Source organism: Callorhinchus milii, unplaced genomic scaffold (genome assembly GCF_018977255.1).
Source record: "Callorhinchus milii isolate IMCB2004 unplaced genomic scaffold, IMCB_Cmil_1.0 Scaffold7, whole genome shotgun sequence".
NCBI classification, from domain to species: domain Eukaryota; kingdom Metazoa; phylum Chordata; class Chondrichthyes; order Chimaeriformes; family Callorhinchidae; genus Callorhinchus; species Callorhinchus milii.
Window position 1 is genome coordinate 26,839,652 of NW_024704748.1, and position 24,608 is coordinate 26,864,259.

At 38.6% G+C, this 24,608-nt stretch overlaps 1 protein-coding gene across 1 annotated transcript in view; it reads right to left on the reverse strand.

Annotated features, from left to right (window-relative positions):
- ccdc186 (coiled-coil domain-containing protein 186) overlaps window positions 1–24,608 on the reverse strand; it is a 36,520-nt gene that overhangs the window by 7,571 nt on the left and 4,341 nt on the right. The window contains 15 exon segments of the mRNA XM_007905659.2: window positions 976–1,170; window positions 1,172–1,196; window positions 2,207–2,417; window positions 3,359–3,442; window positions 3,632–3,821; window positions 8,488–8,743; window positions 10,123–10,265; window positions 10,758–10,844; window positions 12,320–12,418; window positions 14,635–14,739; window positions 16,800–16,919; window positions 17,676–17,888; window positions 19,093–19,221; window positions 20,739–20,865; window positions 21,908–22,661. Of these exon segments, the coding sequence (XP_007903850.1) occupies window positions 976–1,170; window positions 1,172–1,196; window positions 2,207–2,417; window positions 3,359–3,442; window positions 3,632–3,821; window positions 8,488–8,743; window positions 10,123–10,265; window positions 10,758–10,844; window positions 12,320–12,418; window positions 14,635–14,739; window positions 16,800–16,919; window positions 17,676–17,888; window positions 19,093–19,221; window positions 20,739–20,865; window positions 21,908–22,638 (2,715 nt within the window). The 5' untranslated portion in view covers window positions 22,639–22,661.

Genomic DNA, 24,608 nt, shown 5'->3' on the forward strand with positions numbered 1-24,608 from the left:
TCAGATTGAGTTTCACGATCTGAAAATCCAAGGAGAGTCCTGACCCGCGGCTGGTCAGTGCCAGTGACTTTGGAATGCTTGGGTATCATTTGAGCATACCAGGTTTTCTTGGCTAGTTTAACCAAATATTACTTTCATGTGCAGTAATCAAAAGGTATGTAAAGTAGGACGGCAAGAGGAAATTTGTATTTTTAGAGTTCCTTAGGTTGAAATGTCTCAAAATATTTCACAGGCAATTGTTTGTCAAGTGGAGTGACTAGCAAAATAAACACTGGATGAGGATAACTTTCATGAATGAGTGATAGCAAAGTAAAATGCACGTTTCATGCAAACTGTTGAACGACATTTTGAGATGGGACATTATTTGACAGTTTTAAACTCATACATCATGAACCCTGTCGCCTTCACAGGAAATGCCAAGTGATCGTCTTCCTCAAAAAACTACCAGTTTCCACCAATTTTTGAAAATTCTTAGAAACCTAGAAACAGGAGGAGGCCATTCAGCCCCTCGAGCCTGTTCCGCCATTCTATAAGACCAGGGCTGATATGTACCTCAAGTCCAATTACCTGTATTTGCACCATAAACCCTTAATACCCTGATCTAACGAATAAACAGACTTCACTTTCACTCTCTCTACACAGGACATGTTTCAGGCGGTGTGTAACTTGCGGTACTAAAACCCTGCTTGAATTTTCCTTCACATAAGAGTTTTGTTTTAAAAAAACACAAACAAAACAACTTAAAGGAAGAGCTGTCTGACATTATAGTAGAGATTTGGTATTATTTTCAATATTGATGCAAAATAGAATGGTATTTTTTTTAGATAGATTACTAACTCAGAGTTAAAATGTTGGCTATTTACCTTATTTTTCTTGCATTTATACAGCACCCCTCACACTGGGCAGCGTCCCAGAGAGCTGGACAGTGGTGGAGCACGGTAAGCAGGACATTGTATAGCATCACTTGCAACTTACCTTGAGGGTAATATTCTTTAGTATTGTGTCTTCTAGGACAGCTTGCAACTTCCTGTTAATCTCCAAGGAGAGCTCTAGCGTGAGCCCACTGTCTGCTGGGTGTGATGTGTAAAGTGAAGCCATGATTCCTCCAAGTTTGCTCAGCTGCACCTTGTTAAAATCAGATGCTTCTGATGACAGGGCCCCAGATTCCTCCTCGCAGAACATAAGTCTGAATAATTCTACAGGATAGAAAGCATTTCCTTAAAATTATGCAAAATGTAAACAAAGACTTTTTTTGCGACATGGATTTAAAATCTCAGCCGTGTATATTCAAACACATTGTTTTTGTCCGTTACTGAAACAACAACAATCAACAAAACTACATCTTTATAGCATATTTGACTTTGGGAGGATAATTCACCACATTTTTTTAAAATTCAGCTGCATCTAACTATGTTAGTCTGACTGTGACTGTGACTGTTGGTCACCGGACATTCAATTTTTTTTGCGATTCCTCAATCTTTTATTAAACAGTTGCCAATTTATTAACTGAGAAGCATTGTTCATAATACTGTTGCTCACTCTCTCTGTATGTTAATTTTTCAGCAAAAAATTAAAGTGGAATGATTATGGTTTAAAGCTTCTCTTTCTCATTAAGATTTTAATTAAGTTTGGAACAATTTAGTTTTTTTCTGCCTTAAACAGACACAACCTTTATTTTGAGAACATCAATTGTTTTACTCATGCATATAAAATACGTTATATGCATATAAAATCTACACTGTATTTGCAATCCACATTTAGGCTTCTCAGGAATTCAAAGTTTTAAAACAGTTACAAAATAAGGAATCACTGGAAATTATTTGCTAACATGGAAGAAACTACAGATTGCATCTTTTCTTAGCAGAAAAACCATCCAAGCACTTCTATGTATTGATTATGTTTAGTTTAAATGTAATTCTCTGGAATGATGCAAAGGAAGTCACAAGAACAAGATAGATTTTGCAAATTTTCAGCGATCATCCATTGTAAGACAGAAAGATCTTACTGGGTGTGACGAGGGGGAAGTTCAGGCCTCTGATTTGCATCAGATATGATACATTAAATAGGCCAAAAGGCTTTCATCCAAACCTCTTGTGAATAAGACTTGTAGTATAAGTTATCAGTAAAGGTCACTGAAGCAGACAGCATAAGAGGTAATTAGATGCATTAGAGATTAGAGAAGGTTTCATAGAATCCATCAACTCACCTGGTTTTCTTTCGAATTTCCTCCACTAGTTGTTTGATATGATCCTCCATGAATTCAATTTTTTCACTTTTACGCGCATGAACTTTTTGCAGCCGCACAATACGTTCTATCAGAATGGTCTTGTCCACCTCAGGGAAGCTGTCAGCCTGCACAGAAGAGCCTGCATTCTCCGGAGATCGCTCTTCCTTGTTACATCGGGCATCAAGAGAACCTGGAATTGCAATGCCAAGATAAATTCCCAGAGGAAACACGCATTCGCTCAATGTGAATAATAATCCTTGCATTTGATACAGCGCCTGATCACGCCTTCCAGCTGTCTCAAAGCGCTTCACAGAGTATACTGTAAAGTGAATTGACTGTGTTATTTTGTGGGTGAAAGGCAGCAGCTAATTGTGCACAGCAACGACCCACAAACAATCGTAGATTAAGTGACTAAATTATTATTTTCTGAAGGGATTTTTATCCCCGGTAAAGCGATCCGCCAATTGACTATCAACCAGGCTTCCATCTATTGGTAAGCAAACAGAGGCATGGGGAGTAAGGAAACTTGCCCAACGTTTCGCCCTGCCAGGGAATCAAACCCAGATCCTCTCGCTTGCGAGGCAAGTACTCTAACCACTGAGCTACAGAACTCCACAAGGTATTAACTTGACATAAGATTTTAGGGCTATAATATTCAATTACTTTGATCTGCATTCACCCGAGAAGCATAACTATGTAATATCCAGTATAATTCAGTCTTGTATTAGAATATGCTTCACTAGTTCAGGATCTTGAAACAAACATCTATCAGCAGTTAGCACTATTAGCAGCTGGCAAGCAATTGAAGCTAGTTAAAAAGGTTAAGGTGACTGTTTGCAAGTTAGAATTGGTTGTGCAAATGCAGAGAAAAGCAAATAAAATGATAACCCTTTCATTTAATGCAGCGGCGTTCATGTTAGGAGAGCACCTCAAAGCGCTTCACAGTCAAGTGTAGTGACTGTATTTTTGTGGGCAAAGATGGCAGCCAATATGCGCACAGCAATGCCCTAACAATCAGCCATGAAGTGAATGACCAAACGGACATTTGTATTTAAACTTTCCTACTACACAGATGCCAAGTGATTTTCTATTTTAAATTGAAGTAATATGGGTATTTACATTTTTGTTTACCTGATGAACTTGACCGACTTCCCATGCTGCTAGCCTCTTTGCTGTCACAATTGCTGTTTTCCATTTGCTCTAATCGCCTTCGTGCTAACAAAAAGATTTTTTAAAAAATTAAATATCAACGCTTTTCAGGGAGAAAGCCTTCAAATGCATTATGGTACTCTTGCAAAGAGACGTTTTGAAATCTTAATCACAAAGGGTTTAGAAAATTCGGAAGCAGATTAAAATAAATGTTCGGTTATGCAGAAAACCCATGTAGGAACGATTGATGCTTACATTGCTGAAGCTGTTTCGTGAGATCCTTGAGGTTAGTTGCTTGTTTTCGTTTTTGTGTGACCAGGTCATCTTTAAGCTCATCCACCTGCAAGGTCAGTTCACTTACTTCCTTCCGTTTCGAGGTCACCTCACTCTCCAAAGCTTTAACATCCTGCTGTCGTAGTTGTTGTTCTTTTTGCAATTTGTTCACCTGCATAAAAAGAAAAGCAAAATCGCCAAGGCTGATTGAGCTTCTTTTACACACTTCCATGACTGTAAGCATTCATCTTCATAAAATTCAGAGGGTGAAGATGAGGAGACTTTTTTTTATTACAGAAAGTCGTTACGGTCTGGAATGAAAGGCTGGTGGAAACAGACGCAATAACAACTTTCAAAAGGGAACTAGATACGTACTTGAAGAGGAAACATTTGCCAAGGATATGGGGAAAGAGTGGGGAATTGGGACTAATTGGGTAGCTCTTCCAAAGAGCTGGCACAGGTATGATGGGCCAAATGGCCTCCTTTTGTGCTGTAATATTTTATGATTCTATAAACAAAACTGAAAGCGAAATAAAAGTAAAAATGATGTGGCCTTATGTTTTGAATGCCATCAACCCCGCCCTTGGTACCATGGACAATTATAACTGCCAGCAGCAGGCACATCCTGTTTTCTCTTCTTAATAATAATAATAATAATAATCCTTGCATTTGATATAGCGCTTTTCACATCGGGAGGACGTCCCAAAGCGCTTCACAGAACACACTGTAAAGTGAATTGACTGTATATTTGTGGGCGAACGTGGCAGCCAATTGCGCACAGCAATGTCCCACAAACAGTCGTAGATTGAAAATGACCAATTTATTATTGTTTTTGGTTTTGGAGGGATTATTATTAGGCTCTGTGTGGAGTAAGGAAACTTGCCCGAGGTTTCGCCCTCTGCCTGGAATTGAACTCAGGTCTCTCACTTGCAAAGTGAGTGCTCTAACCACTGAGCTACAGGACTCCACTTCTTCTGTCCCAGAGGAATGGAATTGGCCAAGATATCATTGTCTGAAGAACCATTTGGTATTTCATTCAAATGGTCATTCATCACTTGCAGAACTGGGCATTGAACTTCGGAAGACTATTCAATTGTAGGAGCATCAGAACTGAAACCTATACTATACAAACGTATATCTTTAAGCGGTTTTACAGCTACTATTTCATCAGGAAAGCTATCCTGATGATTGACTAGTTTTCGTTCTGTAATAATAATGTCGGTATTTTCTATGTCAGCTGAAAATTTATTAAACCAGTCAGCCCATATAGACAGGACTTTCCATCGACTTTTAGCCATCTATGTAACTGGGTCACATAAAGTAAATACTGCTACATTAATCTTAATAAATTTCAATATTAGAACATTATTAATATTGCAATCTTAGCAGTCCAGTCACCGAGGGCCAGGATTCTTCCCACTTGGCTCCTGTTAACCCTGCAATACAAAGCCCCTAACACGAAGAGTGGTCCGAGCTGGAAGAGCAACGCGGATCATGCTAGAAAGGGATCACAAAGGAAGGCTACGTGGCTTTGGCTCGCTGAACTCGAGCAGTATCCCAAAATATATTTTGCAGTTCCCAAGCCAATCTTGTCAATCTGTACCTAATATTTTCCAGAATTAGGTAAGCAGGGTGCATCCCTCCAGGGAGAGAGTGCCTTTCCAGATGAAGTGAAATTTCCATATATATGTGGCATGCACATGTGGAACTCTGTCTGGTTTTGATCTTCAATCATGGCAATGAGTTTCTCACTTATCAAGATACCCAGCTGACCAAAAATACAGAGGTCTACAAGTTAGGGTACATTTGACCTTTTAATTCAAATATTACCTGGGCCTTAAATGTAATCAATTTATTTCTTATCGGAATCTTAATTGCAACTAAACGGGCAGGTTAATGTTATATAAGCATTATTTTTGTTATTTTGCAAAAATTTGTGTGCTCATCACCATGATAAGACACCCTGTACAATGGAAAATAATATTTTTCACCCAATTTCCAGATCAGGTGTTCTTGGTTTAGGTCTGAAACTGGTGAGGTATTGGGTGAAGATCCCCTTCCAAACAACCCAGCAACGTACAAGCGTCTCAATTTCACATCACTCTTAGGAGCTCCTGAGTAAAGGTGCCAAATTGTGCTGAATCTCAAGCAGCTCTGTATTTTACGTAGGGATTCGAATAAGGCTGCCAAAGTAAATATCCCTTCAATCATTGGAAAAAAAAGCCCATTTAAAAGATGTAACTTTCGCTCCATCAATCGTGGCTAAATTCAATTCAACCAGAGTTATAGCAGAAAAGAAAACAGCCAGCCCATGACCTAGTTACCCATATTTTAAACAAATACACTTCAAAGCAAATTTTAAAAAAACAGGATCAAATGCAAATCATTTTTCTACATAATTTCAATAAAGTGCGAGTTATATTAAACCTGCCACATATCTGTCAGTGTTTAATCTTGCACTTTCCATACAGATGTGGTTTCTGGGAGTTTAGAAACAATTCAAACTACTACAGCTACCCTTTCCTGATTATACTCAGGCAATGCACTCTCCTAATAAGATTAATCCTGTGGGGTGAATTGTAAAAATAGAACCCTATAAGTATTTCTCGAAGCACAAATTCTGACCTCAACATAAATACCAGAATATGTCATTGTTATTTTGATGAAAACAATCTTAATACAGAAAGAACTATTAGCCAAGTCTTGTTGTAGGCTATATCTTTCTTTGAGACAGAAAGCTGAGGCTAGAATGAAAGCACAGTATTCTGATGGGATTTTCATTCCACAAAAACGTCAAAGCTTTCAAAGGAAAACGATAGTGGACTAATTCCAATGCAAATTACTTTTAATTCAATACTTTCAATTTTTAATTCAATAATACTATAATAATCCTTGCATTTGACATAATGCCTTATCACATCTTCGAGACTTCTCAAAGCGCTTCACAGAATATACAGTAAATATGTATACACATATTGTGTATTGAATTGTGTGTGTGTGTGTATATATATATAGTGGGTAGTCAATCAGGTTGTGAAGGTTGGAGAGAAAACAGAAGACTGTAAGTTACTGTTTCCAATTGCAAAACTTAGATCCCACAAACTGTTCAAAGATGGTATCCTATATTTATCTCTGTTCTTCACATGACTGCCACTAAAACAAAGGCAAACCTGCTCAAAGCTACAGGAGCTCCTTTTTAGGAACTATTCCAATTATACATATAAAAGAATATAGGAACTTTTAGGAACAGAAGTAATTAAGCCCAATAAGACTTCCCTTTTCTGATAGTCAACTCACCTTTTCAACTTCAATCCTTTCTAGCAATGAACCACTTTATAATAACAATACTTGCATTTGATACAACGCCTTATCACGTTGTTGAGACGTCTCAAAGCGCTTCACAGGAGATACTGTAAAGTGTAGTGAGGGCAAAACACAGCTGCCAATTGAAATTACTCTCTATTTAAATGGTCTTCCCTGGTAATTTACCACAAGTCCGCAAACTTTTAAAAAAAACTCCCAATCTTCCAGTTTTTCAATTATGTTCCTTGGCAAATTCAGCCGTTTGATTGATTTGACACTTTGAAACAGCAGCTGTATTCACTTTCTCATTCCAATTCCTGAATATTTCAATTAGGACACTTGAAAATCATCATTTCCAAGGAAATAGGCCAATGACTTTAATCTTTCCTCATAGCCTAAATTCTTGAGATCTAGAATCATTTTGGACGCTTACTTCTGTAACCTCTTAAGGGCAATAATAATCATTCCTGTGATTAGAAAGTTTCCATTAGAAAAAATAGTGACAGTAATAATCCTTGATTTTGATAACACATCGTCAAAATGTCCCAAAACGCTTCACAAGATTTTTATTCTAGCAATAGTATTGTTTGATTATTTTCTGCCCCTCTGCCAATGAAAAAGAGTCAGACTTTAAAATCAAAGTAATAATAATAGATGCATCCATTTGCCTACAAGATAAGAGTAAATCCCGTGAAGAGCTTTGAAACGTCCTCCTGTACAATAGGAAGAATAGCCTCCTGTGCCTTGTAGAATCTCATCAGTGCCTTATTTGCTCCCAAGCACTGAGCTATTAGTTTCAAAGACTTGGCTACAACAGCCCGTCCATTGCTTTCTGATGAGCATCTGAACATTCTTTCCTTTTTAACATATACTTTCTATTTTGGTTCCTCGCTCATGCATAATAATTATTTTATAATTGTTACTGACTGCATCTAGCACAGCCAGATAAAGATCCCAAATCCTACGAAACTGCATTCACTGTATCTCATTTATTGCTCTGCCTCCTACTTTTGCTTTATCTGTTGGATTAAAACGTGTTGGGAGAATTTGCTTACAATACCTTGGTGCATTAAAAAGAACAATGATCGCTGGATGATGCCCGTAGTGTCCCATTAACAATGAGTAGCTGCACCCTTTAAATGGCTGAGATGTGTGCAATAAATGGGAATTTAAATGGCTGAGATATGTGCAAACAAACAGTTGGAAGAATAAGAAATCAACAGACAAAAAAATGTCAAGAGACAAAAATACTGGAAATAAGTGTGCTTTTTAACTGGGTCACTAAAGAATCAACCATAGGCCAGGAAAAATAGGAGTATATTAGGTGCCAAATATACTTTGTGTGCAGTAACAAAGAAACATGTTTCTATGTTTATTGGTTCAATAATTAGGAATGGTGAATAAGCCAATTGTGTGCTGAATATAGCCAACCCTTCTCAATTCCAAAAAACATTTAGCAGCTCTGTTGGAAGCCTTGCTCGGCTCCTGAAATTCTATTATCTTAAATTCTCTTTATAACTGCCTTATTGACTTACCAATTCAGTATGTGCTTCTCCCATCTCGTTGAGCTCCCCAGTTAGCTCCCGCTCACGGATACTCAGTTTATCAAGCTGTACTTGCAGTGTGTTGTTCTCAGACTGAAGATGGGCATTTTTGCTGGACAGTTTCTCTGTGAAGAGAAGCAATTCAGATTCCTTTTTGCGACTCCCCTCGATATCTTTCTGCAGATCGGTAATGACTGTGTTCAGATTATCAACCTCTTCCTTCAGTGACTGAATCTCTTGTTCATTCCTAGGACATAAATAACATTTGTTACAATTTATTTTTGTGCCGGCCCCAAATTGACAGAAAAAAAATATCCCAAACAAAAAGACGCAGCAAGACTTGCTCATGGAAAATAATTGATAACATGGCAAACAGATAACAGATTGTCGCAAAATGATCAGACAGAAGGAAAAATGTCTACGAGAAAAATAATTATTTCAAAGAATTATTGAAAGAATTGGGTTCTTACAAAGAAACACGCAAAGTGCCTTGGTTTTATGGGCTCACTTTTGTAAACTTAAAAAAACAGAAATACTTCTCAGAAACCTTGTAATGGACAGGCCGGATTAAAAATGTGTAATTATGCACATTTTCCTTGGGAGGAAAAACACAAGATTTTGTTCACTTTGAAAAACAAACAGTATATGTCAATCCGTCCTTCAGTTTTCGCAAATAATTGTTTTGCCAATATCGTCTCCTTTTCCCCTCTTAAAAAGCTCCGACACTTGTCGGATACGATGCCAGCATCTCTCAGCAATCATTAACCTGGCCTAACCGTCTCGTTTTCATGCGTCAGCCAGGCCACACAGCAACTGTTGGCAGGCTATGTGACAGAGGATATCACAATCAATCCTGATCTTGTTCTCATCCAATGTACACACATACACTCACACTTTCTAGTCTGAGTCACAAGATGGCAATTACAAGTAAGAAATAAAAACAGGAGTCGCTGAGAACGTGCAGTAGGTCAGGCAGCACCGACGGAGAGGAAAGAGAGTTAAAGTTTCAGGTCAGTGACCTCTCATCAGAACTCGAAATGCTGTCTGACCTGTTGCACGTTTCCAGCGACTTCTGTTTTTATTTCAGATTTCCAGCATCTGCAATATTTTGCCTTTTGTTTATTAATTAGAAGTAAGAACCTGGTTGACTTTTTCTTCTCCCTAGCAAAGCTCAAGGCTTATTTTTACCTCCCCAAGAGATTAGCTAATTAAACACGGCTTGGAAATCAAACCTGCTGGATGACAATTTTACTCAAAAAAAATTTAAATAATTATAGATCTAGCTGCTTCAAGAAATATAGCCAATGTGTTAAGAGTTGCAATGTTTATGCCATTAAGGCAGGCTGCCACTAACCGAATTGAAGTATTAGAAAATCACCATAATACATTCATATTTATTCATACAAATGCAAATTTATTAGTAATATCTGTAAAAATTACATTGCAATGTGCAGCCTGGATGCTGCGTTATGCCTACAAAATACACAAGACACTGCACTTTACAGCAAATCCTGTGAGGCATTTTGAGAGGCGTCCTCCCAAAATGAAAGGCGCTATTTCACATTTATTTTTAAAAAAGCATGCATAGAGGTGACCTCACCTAATTGAACAGAAACTGATATTTACCCTTCAAGCTGTTCTTGTAAATTGTGAACAGTCTTCACTCGCTCTTGCAAAGTCTGACACTCTGTTTTCTGTCTGTTAATGATTTCTTTGTACTTTGACAGTTCATCTTCAGTTCTCAAACGCTCGTCCTCAAGACACTTCACCTGTGGGAGAATACAACACATGGTCATGCCACGAAAGCTGAACTTTTTGTTCACAGTGAAGTTTAGCTAGACAAGAAAAAAAGCTAATTTAAACAAACAGTGCAGTTAGTATACAACAGAACATAACTATCAAGCTTGTGATAAACAAGAGTCCTGTAGCTTAGCGGTTAGAGCACTCGCCTCGCAAGCAAGAGAAACTCGGTTTGATTGCTAGCAAGGCAAGTTTCCTTACTCCACACGCCTCTGTTTACCTAGCAGTGAGAAGAAACCCGGTTGTTAGTCGATTGGCTGATCGCTTTTCTGGGGATAATAATTCCTCCAAAATTATAATAATAATTTGGTCACTGTGTATGGGACACTGCTGATTCACTTTACAGCATATTCTGTGAAGCGCTTTGAGACATCTCGAGACGTGATAAGGCGCTATATCAAATGCAAGGATTATTATTCATTTCCAAAACACAAATCACACACCCAAATGAAAGAGCTCACCTTAGTTCTTAGCGTGTGCAATTCGTCCATACCTTCCTTGAACGTCCGCTTTAGGTCATCGAGCTCCTTTATTTTGGCATGATGGATCTGTTGAAATGAAACAATACTTTTCAGGCCAGCTGCAAATCTACTGCATTAAAAAACACATGCAATTGGTCTTAAATCGAGGGCTAAGTTCTGATTTTTGCAAGTTGAATTCATTGCATCAAATGCAGCTTTTGAAAAATGCACTGTTGGCAAATCTTTCTTTGAAAACTATTCATGTCAAGTTATCGTCAAGAATATAAATATAAGATTTTCCACTTATTCTCTATCAAATGTTCTGTAAACATAATTTAGCCATCCTGAACGTATCTTACCATGCCTATACAAAATATGCAGTCAATTCACTTTACAGTATATTCGGTGAAGTGCTTTGAGACCAATCTCAAAGACATGATAAGGTGTAGTATCAAATGCAAAGAATATTATATTATTATTACACTGCCAAATGAACTCTCAATTCTCCAAAATTGGACAGTGCTCTGGTCATGCCACATCTGGAGAACTGCTCAGTTCTGGTTGTGACATAAGGCAGTTGCCAGGACCTAGACACCCTAGAGAAAGTGCGAAGGAATGGAACCAGGCCAAGCCCTTGCTAGAGAGATGAGCAATGATGAACCACAAGATATATCAGGGTTCTCCAGTTCTGAAGTAAAACATTTTAGAGACAAAGGTAAAAAAAAAAGTAAAATCGAAATGACACTTTCAGATACTTCAAAGGTGTAGGACAAGAGATGGTTGAGGCCAGAAGATTGGACTCATTTGAGAAATAACTAGATTTACTAATGGAAGCCAGTAGGGTGGCTATCCATTTGAACTCTCTGGTAATCAAAATAACTTCAGCAATCGTCTTGAATTAACGTGCATCCTTTACATCCACGCCAAAAAATTGTACTCTATTAAACTGAAAAGCCGCAACTGCAAATTAAGGAAAAAGTTACTCTGACAATTTAAAATTCATCAAAAAGATGAACAGAAATAAAATGCAGCTATTTAAGAATCCAAAGCCTTGTAAGTGTTTCAATTTTTTTTAAAAAGGAGGAATTACTCAGCTGTTAAAATGTAATAATGTTATATTTTTTAATAGACCTAGGCTTTATTGTCAACCAAACACTTTCTTTTGACAGATGTACAGCTATGGATATTAACATTACGATTTCATAAATTCAATGCTGCAGCATAACCCATCAGTGCAATGGAAACTAGTTCCAAAATTTAAAAAAAACTTTTACTTTACAAGTAATACTTCTTCAATATTACAGGCCGGGAAATGAACGACCCTGATGATCCTTAAAATCGAATGAACCATTTCAACGTGCTCTTGTGGCATACCAGACTATCTTGCAATACTGTGGGTTGCTACAACAGTTCAAAGGGCATCCATTGCCTGGAGAGATTTGAACAGGGGAAGCGACCCAAAGCAATTCACACCCACAGAAAATCTGATGCCCTTGAAACCACCACTTCTGTTTATAGATACTCCCACGACTGTCTGGTTTATTCTGCTGCAGGCACCTCACCTCCATTTGGTCAGATTTTTCATGCAAGTGTTTCTCCAGTTCGCCTTTGGTCTCGCGCAATTTGGCATCCAACTCATTGGATCTAATCTCTTCAGATTCCTGTGAAGACAGACAAGATAGACCAAATGGGAGAAATTACAATGATACATTGAGGCTAAGTATAGCATAATGAGCTGATGGGAGAAGACAGCAGCAACCACTTGGTTTGGGGCCAATACTTTCAACAGCAGATTTTGCAGGCGTTAATTCCGAAATTAAACAAGACCGAAGATGTCAGCGATAAATCTCCTTGACCAAGTGCCATATTTGAGAGCACAAATGTACTAACTGTAATACAGTTTCAGTATTGAAAGAGCCACTAATTTCTCTTCCTCTCCTCCCCAATTTAAAGAAGGAAAAACATTACTTGTATCTTCTCCATTTAGGGTAGGAACGCAAAATGCTATTTCTGTGAGCTCTTTATCAATCTGATACAGATTCGTTCAGTGCAGGTCTATAATCACATTTCACGTAGCATTGCAACAGATTAGCTAGGAGCCCGGCGAAGAAGTAATTATGGCCAATTTGTTTAGATTTCCCAAATCAGTCACAGACAATATCAGTTTACTGCACAATAAAGGTTTCGCCTGATGTGCATGTAGTTAAAAATTAAGAATAAAAAGTGTAGCAACAGTGACATACTGCCACCTTGTGTTCCTATAAATACTCTGCACGTCATACAACTGCGTGGCTTAATGCGAATGTATTCAACAGCTATTATTTCTGGACAGGTGCTGTTGCTGCACTGATCAGGCCAAGTTCCTGGAAAAACCCGCTCCAAAAGTTCCACTCAAATGCTGACATCTTGGCCACTGGAAGAAATTTCCAGTCAATGATGTTATTTAAAACAGCAGAGGCTTTTTGAAATAAAAAACTTTTCATTAGCTTTTATTTCAAATGCATTGCGGTTGGCATAAAGCTTTATGACGTGACTGTTTAGGTCATTCCGCTCACCACCTGCAAACTCGCAAGCGAAGTTAATCACCAATCCATATTACAATTAATTATTTCTGCAATCATAATCATACCTTCCTTTAAGTCTACACTATCTAAAGCTCCGGCCATACATCAGGTAAGTTTTCTTTTCCAAGAATGCATCAAAACATAATTGATGTCCATATACAGACCAAATCCATATCCAAAGAAGAAAATACATTATATATAATCACTGTGTTCCCAATTTATTTATCCAATGGAAAATATGTCCTGCAGGAGGTTCTGCAACATCCAAGCAAGTGAAGAGCAATAATAAAGCAATGGTCCAGTGAATTTCATTCTCGGAATCCTTCACAAACTGTTGGTGTTAGTTTGCCACCGAAGCCTAATGCTTTTAATGGAGAAATACTTATTCTACCTACAAAATAAAACCAACGGAGGAAGCCTATACAATGTCAGCAATAATCCTGTGAATAAATAATAATTTGCCAATGTTTGAACGCAGTAAACATTACTAATGTGGAGATGGAACGTCACAAAAAAAATTCCATGGCAGAGAAAATGTTAAGGAAAACAGAGCGAGTGTGTGTGTTGGGGGAGGAGGGGGGGGAGGGGGGAAGGGGAGTAGCAGCTGTTCTGGAGCTGGATAACAGCACAATATCCTTCATAACACTTGGGAATTGAAGTGGTGGGAAAATCGCAAATCTCATGGCAGCTCAGCTAAGATCAACAGTTTGTGAAGGATTCAGAGAACAAACCTGATCTTTTCTCTGGGTATCGTACTTATGTAATTGCTTCCATTTTCAATGCAAAAAAATATTGATCCCAAGATAAGCTATCCCACACAACAAACAAGTTTCGATACTTCTGTTATATTTAACCAGGAATAAATTACAATAAACTCCAGATAACTTGACTCCAGCGACTTCTGTTTTTATTGCAGATTTCCAGCATCTGCAGTATTTTGCATCTAATTTTAAGATGATGCCCCTTGTTCTGGTTCCCCTAACAGAGGAAATAATTTCCCTATTAGTCAGGAGGCACTTAGTTACTGACAGTTTAAGGAGCAACTTTTACTGCTTGACCAAAGGACCATCACAGTGAGAACAATGAAAATTAAGCAAAAGTACCTCAAACCAAGGAAGAAAACAGAATTGGTTCTGCAATCATTTTGTTGAGGGCTAAACCTTCACCTCAGATTTGTTAACCAATTGTTAATTGCAAAAATGTCTGCAACCCAGACATTTTCACTGAAAGCTGTTAAAATTAATGAGTTTAATGGTACTTTGTTCTATCAATCATTTTACCAAACATTACGACTTCCCAACAACCTAACTCACCTGGTATGTTTTGATCATTTCCTGGCAGTTTCTTCGGATTTGTTCAGTCTCTTCTTTAGCTTGAGTTAGTTTGTTGGTTGTTTCCTTCAGTTTTTCTTTGGTGTCCTTAAGAAACCCAAGTTATGAAAATAAAAAGAAACAATGCTTCAAAGAACACAGCTGAGAGTAGAGGAGTAGAAAGTGAAAATAATTGCTTAAATAATAATGTGAATCCTCTTTAAGTAGACTGTGGAACATACATGAAGTTAAATAGGTTATATCAAAAGGTTGAACTTCTCCCGTTTTGCCTCCACTAATTATAATTTAACAGAAGGAAGATCATAACCTTCTAAATTCTGAATAGTGGAGTAATGAACCTTTAATAAAAACTTAAACTTATAACCCTTCGATGCCCGCTAATGGCAATGTAACACAATTTAACATGCAAAAAATCAATACATTTGCAAATGAAAACGGAAAAGTGAGCAATTAGAAAATCCTGGCATGTGTTGATTTGACATTACAATAATAATAATCCTTGTTTTTGATATAGTGCCTTATCACGTCTTCGAGACATCTCAAAGCGCTTCAAAGAATATACTGTAAAGTGTAGCAACTGTTTTGTAGGTGAAATGTGGCAGCCAATTGCGCGTAAATTGCACCCTCATCGTTGTTTACCAGCACCTTGGCACGTCCTCCCGACGTGAAAGGCACTATATAAATGTAATTTTGTTGTTGGTGTTGCACTGTAAAAAGGCTGTTAAAAGTCTTTTTCACGTCCATATCTAATGTTTAATAATACAAAGCGCTTTGAGATGTCTCGAAGATGTGATAAGGCGCTATATCAAATGGAAGGATTATTAGCGTTTACAAACTTTATTTTGTGTCAGCGGCAAGCTTTGGGATTTTTTTTAATTTGTAGAATAATTTCAGTTTCATGTATAAAAGGTTTCATTTTAATGAAGCTAATTAACTACACTACGTTCACTTCAGAGTTTATGGTGTGCCTACGAGGGTAGTAGATACCATCATCCCAAATACCAAACTAAGCACTTTACTTGTAAGCTTTTTTTCTGTTCAATACACCCAACTTAGCCACTGAAATTATCCGATGGAAAAAAAACTTAATTTTGAGCTGCATCTAAGCTGCTTTTTTCCATTTACACCTCCTCAATCCGCCGTGAACTTAGAGACTTTGCACTGTCTCTCTCCTGTCCAATCATTTTGCCCTGTTTGCAAGTGTGGAAAGTACACAATGAGTATTTTAAAATGATTGCCTTTAACTTTACTACTGGCAATTCTGCTAACTTTTAATGTTTGCTGATAGTTGAGCAAATTTGAAATGCAATTTCTCATCCATGCCATACTACGCCAAATCCTAAATTACAATCTAAACCAAATGAATTAACTTTTCACAAGACCGTTCAATTGAAGCATTGAGCAATACTCACAAGAATGCCTAATAAAGAAATAGCACGCTTCACCGGGTAATGTCTTGGAGCGCTCAGAGTCCATTTGCAGCCTATTCACTGCTGCTGACATCCCAGTTTCCATAAACTTGTGTGGAATTTCTATTTCCAGATCCTCTTACTTGGGTTTCAAATCCCCTCATGCTCTCGCACCTCCCTACCTATCCAATTTGCTTACCCCCAGCCCCCCACCGGCTGCCTCCGCTTGGCTGGCTCCAGCCTCCTGTTTGTCCCCTCCACCATCGGTGGCCATGACTTCTGCCACTACGTCCCGAAACTCTCCCAGAACTCTCTCCCTCAATCCCTCCACCTTGAACCCTTCCTTCCCACCTTCAAATCCCACCTAAAGACCTTTCTCTTTGATTGTGCTTACAGTCACCTCCCCTCTCTCTCTGCCCCTGGCTCAGTGTCAGACTCCGCAACTGTCAAGGGCTCTGGGACTCTTGTTGTTTCTTTTTTCGGTATCGTCACTTAAAATAGCCTTAAAATAATAATAATTTGCTCACATAATCCTCGACTGTTCGTGGAACACTGGCTAAAATATCGGTGAATCTGGCAGATGAGGGAGAAAATCTTGATGTGGTTGTATAACTGTGAACCTCTAATATATAGTATGCACCAAAACATAATGCTTCAGTGGGATGGAATAAAGTGAGGCAGACATACACACAAAAAAGATAATTTCTCTAAATTTGAAACGAAAACATCGGCACTAACCTTGTGGGTATCCATTTCACTTTTTAGCTTGTTTTGTGCCCATTTCACTTTGATGATGTGGGAGTTAATGTCCTCTTTGAGTTTTTCAAACTCTCTGCCGAGCCTGACAGCCTCTCCTTCCTGCAACCATTAAAACAAGCATTTAAACATGACTGGGGAACAAAACTGATTTGGCGACAGTTGACAATTCTTAAACGGAGTAGATGGCAATGGATTCAGAGCGGACGTATAACGTAATAAACCTTGAATTTGATATAGCGCCTTAGCATGTCTTCTAGACGTCTCAAAGTGCTTCACAGAATATACTGTAAAGTGAACTGACTTATGTTTTGTGGGCGAAACACGGCAGCCAATTGTGCACAGCAGTGTTTCACAAATGTCGAGGATTATGTGAGCAAATTATTATTATTTTAAAAAAAATTTAAAATGATTATTGCGCCCGGAAAAGCGATCCGCCAATTGACTAACAACCGGGTCCCTACTTAATGCTAGGTATATAGACCTGATCATGTTCGGCGGGAATAATCTAGACCGGCAAGGCTGATACAGCTTGGTCAGGTAACTGGACACCTGTGGGAATCTTGGGGAACTGTCCTGCAACATTTCCTGGGAAAAAAGATGGCAATGATTGAGATTGAGATTGCCTGATCAATTCTAAAATTGTGTGCCAAGAGTCAAATACATGTCTGGGATTCTTACCCAACCATAAAATGGGTGGATCGTTTGTGTATTTTAGAGTGAATTGCCACCTTTGAAAAATGAAGGCTTTTTCGAGAGTGAGGTAGAAGGGAAGAAAACAATTTGAACTGATAAACACCTTACACCTTTGCTGCCGTCAAAGGTTTCACTGAAAATAAGACAGCGTGAGCAAATTACCTTTGCTTCATACAGTTGCTGTAGCCTTGCTTTCTCTTGGGTCAGCTGTTTGGTCTTATTTGACAATTTTTCTATTTCTCGGTTTGCATCCCTTAGTCTTTTTTCAAGTGCTTCCTTTTCCTTTCGAAGATCAAGGGCCTCTTTCTCTCCTCGAACATACTTCATCACCATACCTTCTTTCTCCTGACGAGCCTCCTCACATTTTTTGTTAGCCTAGGAAGTAAAGATCTATTTAATTTCACATCTTAAAGAAACTGATCTAGGACACAATGCTTCTGCAGAGACCTAATCAATTTATATGACAAAATATTAAAAATAATAATAATAATCCTTGCATTTGATATAGCGCTTTTCACATCTTCTAGAAGTCCCAAAGCGCTTCACAGAATATACTGTTAAGTGAATTGACTGTATATTTGTGGGCGAACGCGGCAGCCAATTGCGCACAGCAATGTCCCACAAACAGCCGTAGATTGAAAATGACCAATTTATTATTGTTTTTGGAGGGATTATTATTAGGCTCTGTGTGGGTAAGGAAATTTGCCCAAGGTTTCGCCCTGTCTGGAATTGAACTCAGGTCTCTCGCTTGCAAATGGAGTGCTCTAACCAATGAGCTGCAGGACTCCACACAAAATAAGTGTAACTACTCAATTTTACTCAAAGGAAATTCATACCTGAAGTTTACAAATAGAATTTGCCTCAAAACAGTCCAGAAGACGTGAAAAGTGCTACATCAAATGCAAGGATTATTATAGACGTCTCAAAGCACTTCACAGAATATATTGTAAAGTGAACTGATTGTATATTTTGTGAGAGAAACGCAGTAGCCAATTGCGCACAGCAACCTCCCACATGTAGTTATGGATTGAGTGACCAAATTATTATTGGTGTTTTCACTTGAGGGATTATTATCAGGCGTTTGGAGTAAGGAAACTTGCCCACGGTTTCGCCCCGCTGGGAATCGCACCCAGGTCTCTCACTTGCAAGACGAGTGCTCTAACCACTGAGCTACAGGACTACATACTGGAATTATTACTCCACACTTATCACCACTCGTTTGTAATGATTTTTGCACACTCTTTGATTGGAGTGGTGGCGGGGTGTGCTGGGGGGAGGCGGGCAGGCTGGATCCTATTGAGCAGGGATCGTGGACAGGTCAATATGGAGTTAGCAGTATGGAGTCACAGAGGTAGGGAGGGGCACGGTCGTGGAAGGCTTTGAAAGGAAGCATTAGGTCAATCAAGGATAGATCAAAGGTAAAACAAGCACAAAAGCAAATGAAAGAAAATATAAAGTGGCGTTCCAATTTTAGCATTTATTTGGTAATGTTCCAGTCTAGCAGACTACCCAACAAACCAGGTCACCAAGTATTTACAATGCAAATTANTTTTTGACTTGGAATTGATTCAAATCTTACTAGTTCTATCCGAAACGTTACGTCTCGTTGTAGCTGTTGAATAGCGTTTTTGGCAGCGGCATCTTGAGATATTATTCGGTCTTTTGTAACTTTGACTTCCTTCATAAGATCTTCACATCTTGCTTCCACCTGGAATAAAATAAAATAAAGACGTTCTCTTGAGATTTGTTTCACAACCACTCAACAGCAACAAATGAACCAAGAAACGATAATCCACAGTTAAAATAAAAGTGCAGTATATCCTGTGAATAGCTTTGAGATGTTTTGACAACATGATAAGGTTATATAGGAAATGCAAATGATGCTGTCCATTGATGACAATGGATGGGAATGAATTACAATGCTTAACAAAACCAGTTGTAGTTATTAATATAAAAATCCACAATTAGATGGAAACGTACTTTAAAACCAAATGTCAGCATTTTTATTATTTCTGAACAAGTATAATAGCAGCTACCAAAACTACTGCAAGAATGAGATTTTCTTTAAATATCTGCTAATGCTGATTTAAACACTATTTTGTGCACTGAAAAAAATAGCAAAGGCAAGGAAATAGCCCAAAATGATTAGAAAACAGGTTTACCCATGCAATTTGGTGCCCAGTGAAATACAATCTAAGTCAGGTCATCGGATGGATGTACCAAACAGATACCAGATACTTCCATATAGAAAGGCAGCAGAGAGATAAATAATGAAAAAAAATACAAGTTACTGCATAACACAGAAAGCTTTCCCCAAAGTGAAAGGAAAGAATTGGCATAAGCAGGTCATCAATCATTTACTAAAACAATGCATGGCACAGAGCAGCCCCAGGCAAAGGAAACTAAAGTTCACAAATTACACCATTAGGCTAAAACAATTTGTATAGTAATTATATGATAATGAACTCAAAACCAATTGTGTCAGATAAATGTGATTTTTGTAATGTAGAGGTGATTCAACAACAAATGACATTTGTATAGCACCCTTTCACATCGGGAAGACACCCCAAGGCCCTGGAACCTAACCCATCACACAGAGGATACAGTTCAATATCCTGGTCCTCACCTCCATGTCCCTCCACGGTCTTGCTCCCCCCGACCTCTGCCACCTCCTAATCCCCTACCATCCTGTTCGCTCCCTCCGCTCAGTGGGCTCCAGCCTGCTCACGGGCCCCACCTCGCTTGCCCCACTGTTGGCAGGTGGGCCTTCCGCCACTCTGCCCACACCCTCTAAAACTCCATCCCGCAGTCCCTCAGTCTCACCCCCTCCCTCGCCACCTTCAAGACCCATCTCAAGACCCTCCTCTTTGACCGTGTTTTCTATCTCCCCGCTTCCCCCACTGCCCTCCACCCTCCCCCACCCCGACCCCAGCTCGGGTCCTTAACTCTGTCTGTCCAGCGCCTTGGGACGTCCTCCCAACGTGAAAGCCACTTTACAAATGTAATTTTGTTGTTGTTGGACAGCCAGTGATTTGGACCTGAGCAGGGGGTTGGGATCAGTGGGGGGGTGGTGGTTGAGGGCAGGGAGGGGAGGGGTAGGGGATGGCTGAAGGTATAGTGAAAGAGGAGGGTCTTGAGAGGAGGGTCTTGCAAAGGTACTATGGGATGCAGTTCAAAAGGGTGGGGGCAGAGAGGCTGAAGGCCCAACCGCTGATGGTGATTCACCTGTTTGATAGAGATGATATATTGCTTTTCTGTTTCAGATCGCCTTTTCAATTCTGCTTTCAAGTTGTCTTTCTCTGCACAGATCTCTACAATCATTTCCTGATGTTTGCGGTTTTCTTCCATCAGTCTGCACAATAAAACAGGTATAATCAGGAACCACACTTTGAACTGCTGTACTACAGTTTTTCTTCGGTCAGCCAGGTGTCTGACACATGCAGAAACCTATCACCGTGCTAAAGAGTATCCAGAACAAACTGAGAATTCCATGCATTCCACCTACACATGGAAATTCCACAATTGATGGAATGCCCACTCTCTCCCTGGAGGGACACATCCTGCGAAAGTATTAGGCAGGTTGGTGAGAGTTAACTCAATACTCCTAAATGAGAATACATTGGTTGTCATAAGGCAATGTTCCAAAGTGATTAGTGGTTAAGGCACTATTTGGTGGAACACTGAGCTGCATGGTCTCAATCTTGGGGACTGGAGACACTTCAATTCTACTTATATTGCTGCAGTTTAAGGACAAATTAAGAAACAGCATTTTTGGAGTATTCATGCCAATGATCTCAAATCTTTCCCCATATAATAAAAGTTAAACTAGGAGGACTTTAGCACTTCTCTCTAAGTAGTTAGATAGGCGAGATTTTCACTGATGCTATAAAGTTTATCACCACAAGTTCTAGCCATTGAATATCATAGTACAGTACTGAACATGTACATCGCTTTGCAAGCGAGAGACCTGAGTTCAATTCCAGGCAGAGGGTGAAACCTTGCGCAAGTTTCCTTACTCCACACAGAGCCTAATAATAATCCCTCCAAAACCCAAAACAATAATAAATTGGTCATTTTCAATCTACGACTGTTTGTGGGACATTGCTGTGCGCAATTGGCTGCCGCGTTCGCCCACAAATATACAGTCAATTCACTTTACAGTGTGTTCTGTGAAGCTCTTTGGGACGTCCTCCCGATGTGAAAAGCGCTATATCAAATGCAAGGATTGTTATTATTATTATGTCAGAATAACATGTCTAAGTAAAAATAACTTAAGGGAACCTAGTTAACTCGAATATTACACCAGAAATCTGGCATTTTTTTTTCAACCTTGCAATTTTTCAAATTGGTGCGTTCAACTAGAATTTCAAATGCCCGTTCTTAATAATACTTACTTTCTTATTTTCCATTCTTGGTGAAAATATTTGCTTTGCATTGAATCACTTAACATAGCTATGCTACCACTCTCTTTTGTAATTCCATTGGGTAAGCTAGAGTCCGCTGGAATTTCAACCGAAAACAGATCCAACTCTGATTCGATCTCCTCGAGCAAAGCATCCTGTGAAGTCACCTGCTTCATTTTAGACATCAGGTTTTTGGTGCGTTCGGTGTCAAATGGACTCTCTGAACCAAACTTGGAGTGAGATATAGTTTTGATCCAATCCGTAGGCTCTTCCTGCTTTGAAAGCTCGGATATGGGATGGAGTGTTTGACAACTGTCAGTTTCAATCGGTTTGATGCAGTCGCCAGCACCTTGCCTACTTTCCGACATTATTTGCAGATCACTTTTCAAAGTTATTATGGCAAATGGCTCGCCACTTCCACCATTATCTGCCATGTTTTTCTCATTCTGTTCAACATTTTCCTTTTCTGATGGTGCCTCAAGAGTTCCGCATTCCCCTTCTGTTTCTAGGTGTGTTTTCATGTTTCGCGTTTTTGCTGAGTAAAGTGCTTCTGACTCAAAATATGTGCCATTTGGAGTATCAGCCTCTTCTGGAGTGTCTCCATTAATAGACCCTTGATTTCTAGGACCATCATTGATTGACAGATTTATTTCTTCATTAGTATTGCTTGGCAGCTGTTCATTGGCCTCCAGATCAAACTCCTCATTTGAATGTTGTTCCATTCTCCTCTGTTCATATGTTTATCCTGTAACAATGAACACAGAACACCTTAATGAGATGTTGAAAGGACAAGGTCACAAAAAGAGCATTCTTCCACATAGCTATTTTTCCAGTACGACAGAGATGGTTCCAAAAATATACATGGAACTCACAACAGCTGCACTTTCTAAAGCAACAAAACTGACAATTCCAGTAATTAGTTAGCTTAATCTTTACCATATGCAGATGTGTTAAACATTATACTGTATACTGTAACATTTAAGACATTGAGTTTATCAGAATAGAATCTAATAAGCAGTCTATTTAAGTCATTGTAACATTGAGTCACTATAAAAACAAAAACATTTGAGTCATTTCTGACTGACAAAACACACCCTTAAGCCCAAAGAAATTAATATTCAGATTCAAGAAATTGTTTTGCAAGCTTAATAATTAAATACTTCCATTGTGGACGAAGTTGCAATATAAAATAGGAAGCACCCTACTTTATTGAAGATGCATATAATTAACTAACTAGACCAGTAGAAAGATTAGATTGTGAAAATGTTTTCAATCTCATGACTCTGTTTCCTCTCCATATCCCTTAATATCTTTAATTCACAAGTACCTCCCTTTTAAACATCTTGAACAATTCCGCAGCCAAGATTTTTAAGAGCAGTTCATTCTACATTCTCAAAATTCTTTGTGTGAAGAATTAATCCCTGATGCCCGGAGCTGAACGACTTTTAAAAAAGCATGTTTAGGGCAGAATCAAACCTACATCCCATGATTCCATTATGATATGAGCTAAATTAGCGCTACTTTGAAACACTGGACATCTTCTCTCACTCCTTGACCTTTAAGGATGAAATGCTAATTCTGATGTTCATAGTTTTTTTGAAAGGACATGCAGGAGGTATCTTTGATACATACTTATTGTACTGCGCTCCTTTATACATGAAGGACATTTTCACTCCAGAAAACATCTCAATTGGTGAAGCAGGGGCTTGAAATGCTGAGAGCCTCTGTTAGCTACTAATGCACCATCCAATGGACTGGTGAAGTGTAGATTTAAACCATCCATATGCTTCAAACAAAAAACAAACTTAGTAAATTGATTGCAAGTTGTTGTTGTAGATTTCTGTAGGTTAAATGGTGATGGCCCTTGTCCACAACTCAAAACTCTCGTCCACACCTTCGTCACTTCAAATCCAGCTGCAATAAGCAATATAAAACAGGTGCAAAGAAGAGGAACCCTATTATGCCCCACCCACCAGCTGGTGATAGTTTAATTGACGTCACGATACATATTTTAGAATTGTAGGGCAATATTCTCACCACACCTTAAGATTAAGTTCTAACAGTCAAACCTTTATGACTCACAACTGGGGAAAAAATCAAAATATTTCAGAACAAAGTATTCTTTTGGGTTTCACCTCGTCAGGTGTAGTTTTGCTTTGGTACAATAGCCTGCCCACTGTCAATCGTAACAAGTTAACTCCAAAATGAATCCCACTAAATCAGTACTAAATGATACAATCTAATGATCATACATATATAAATTTGGTTAGCAATCTTAATGCAAAATTTAATTTAGAGTCTGCTGTGATTTAAATATTTGCACTGGTAATTACTCACACTTAAGTCATCAAGAAACCGTCTTCAATAACCAGTAATGTTTGATTTGCGATGAGTAGTCTAGAATGTTTAAAATATACTCCTTGTTCTTTAAGCTTGGTTCACTTACTATAAAAAGTTCCTGCTGGGACATTTTTTCAGGAACTTGTTTTCAACAGGACCAGTGGCAATGTGTGGCAATGACTGTCTAAAATTAATCAATTTTAAACCAGTGATTTATTAATTGAAAACACTGAATGTGCACTACACATATATCAAAAACCTTTCTAAATATGATCAGGCTATTAAGTATCCAGCCCAAAGCCGTGGATTTCCTCAGGCCTTGAGAGAATTTCATGGGTAGCAACTCCCTGTA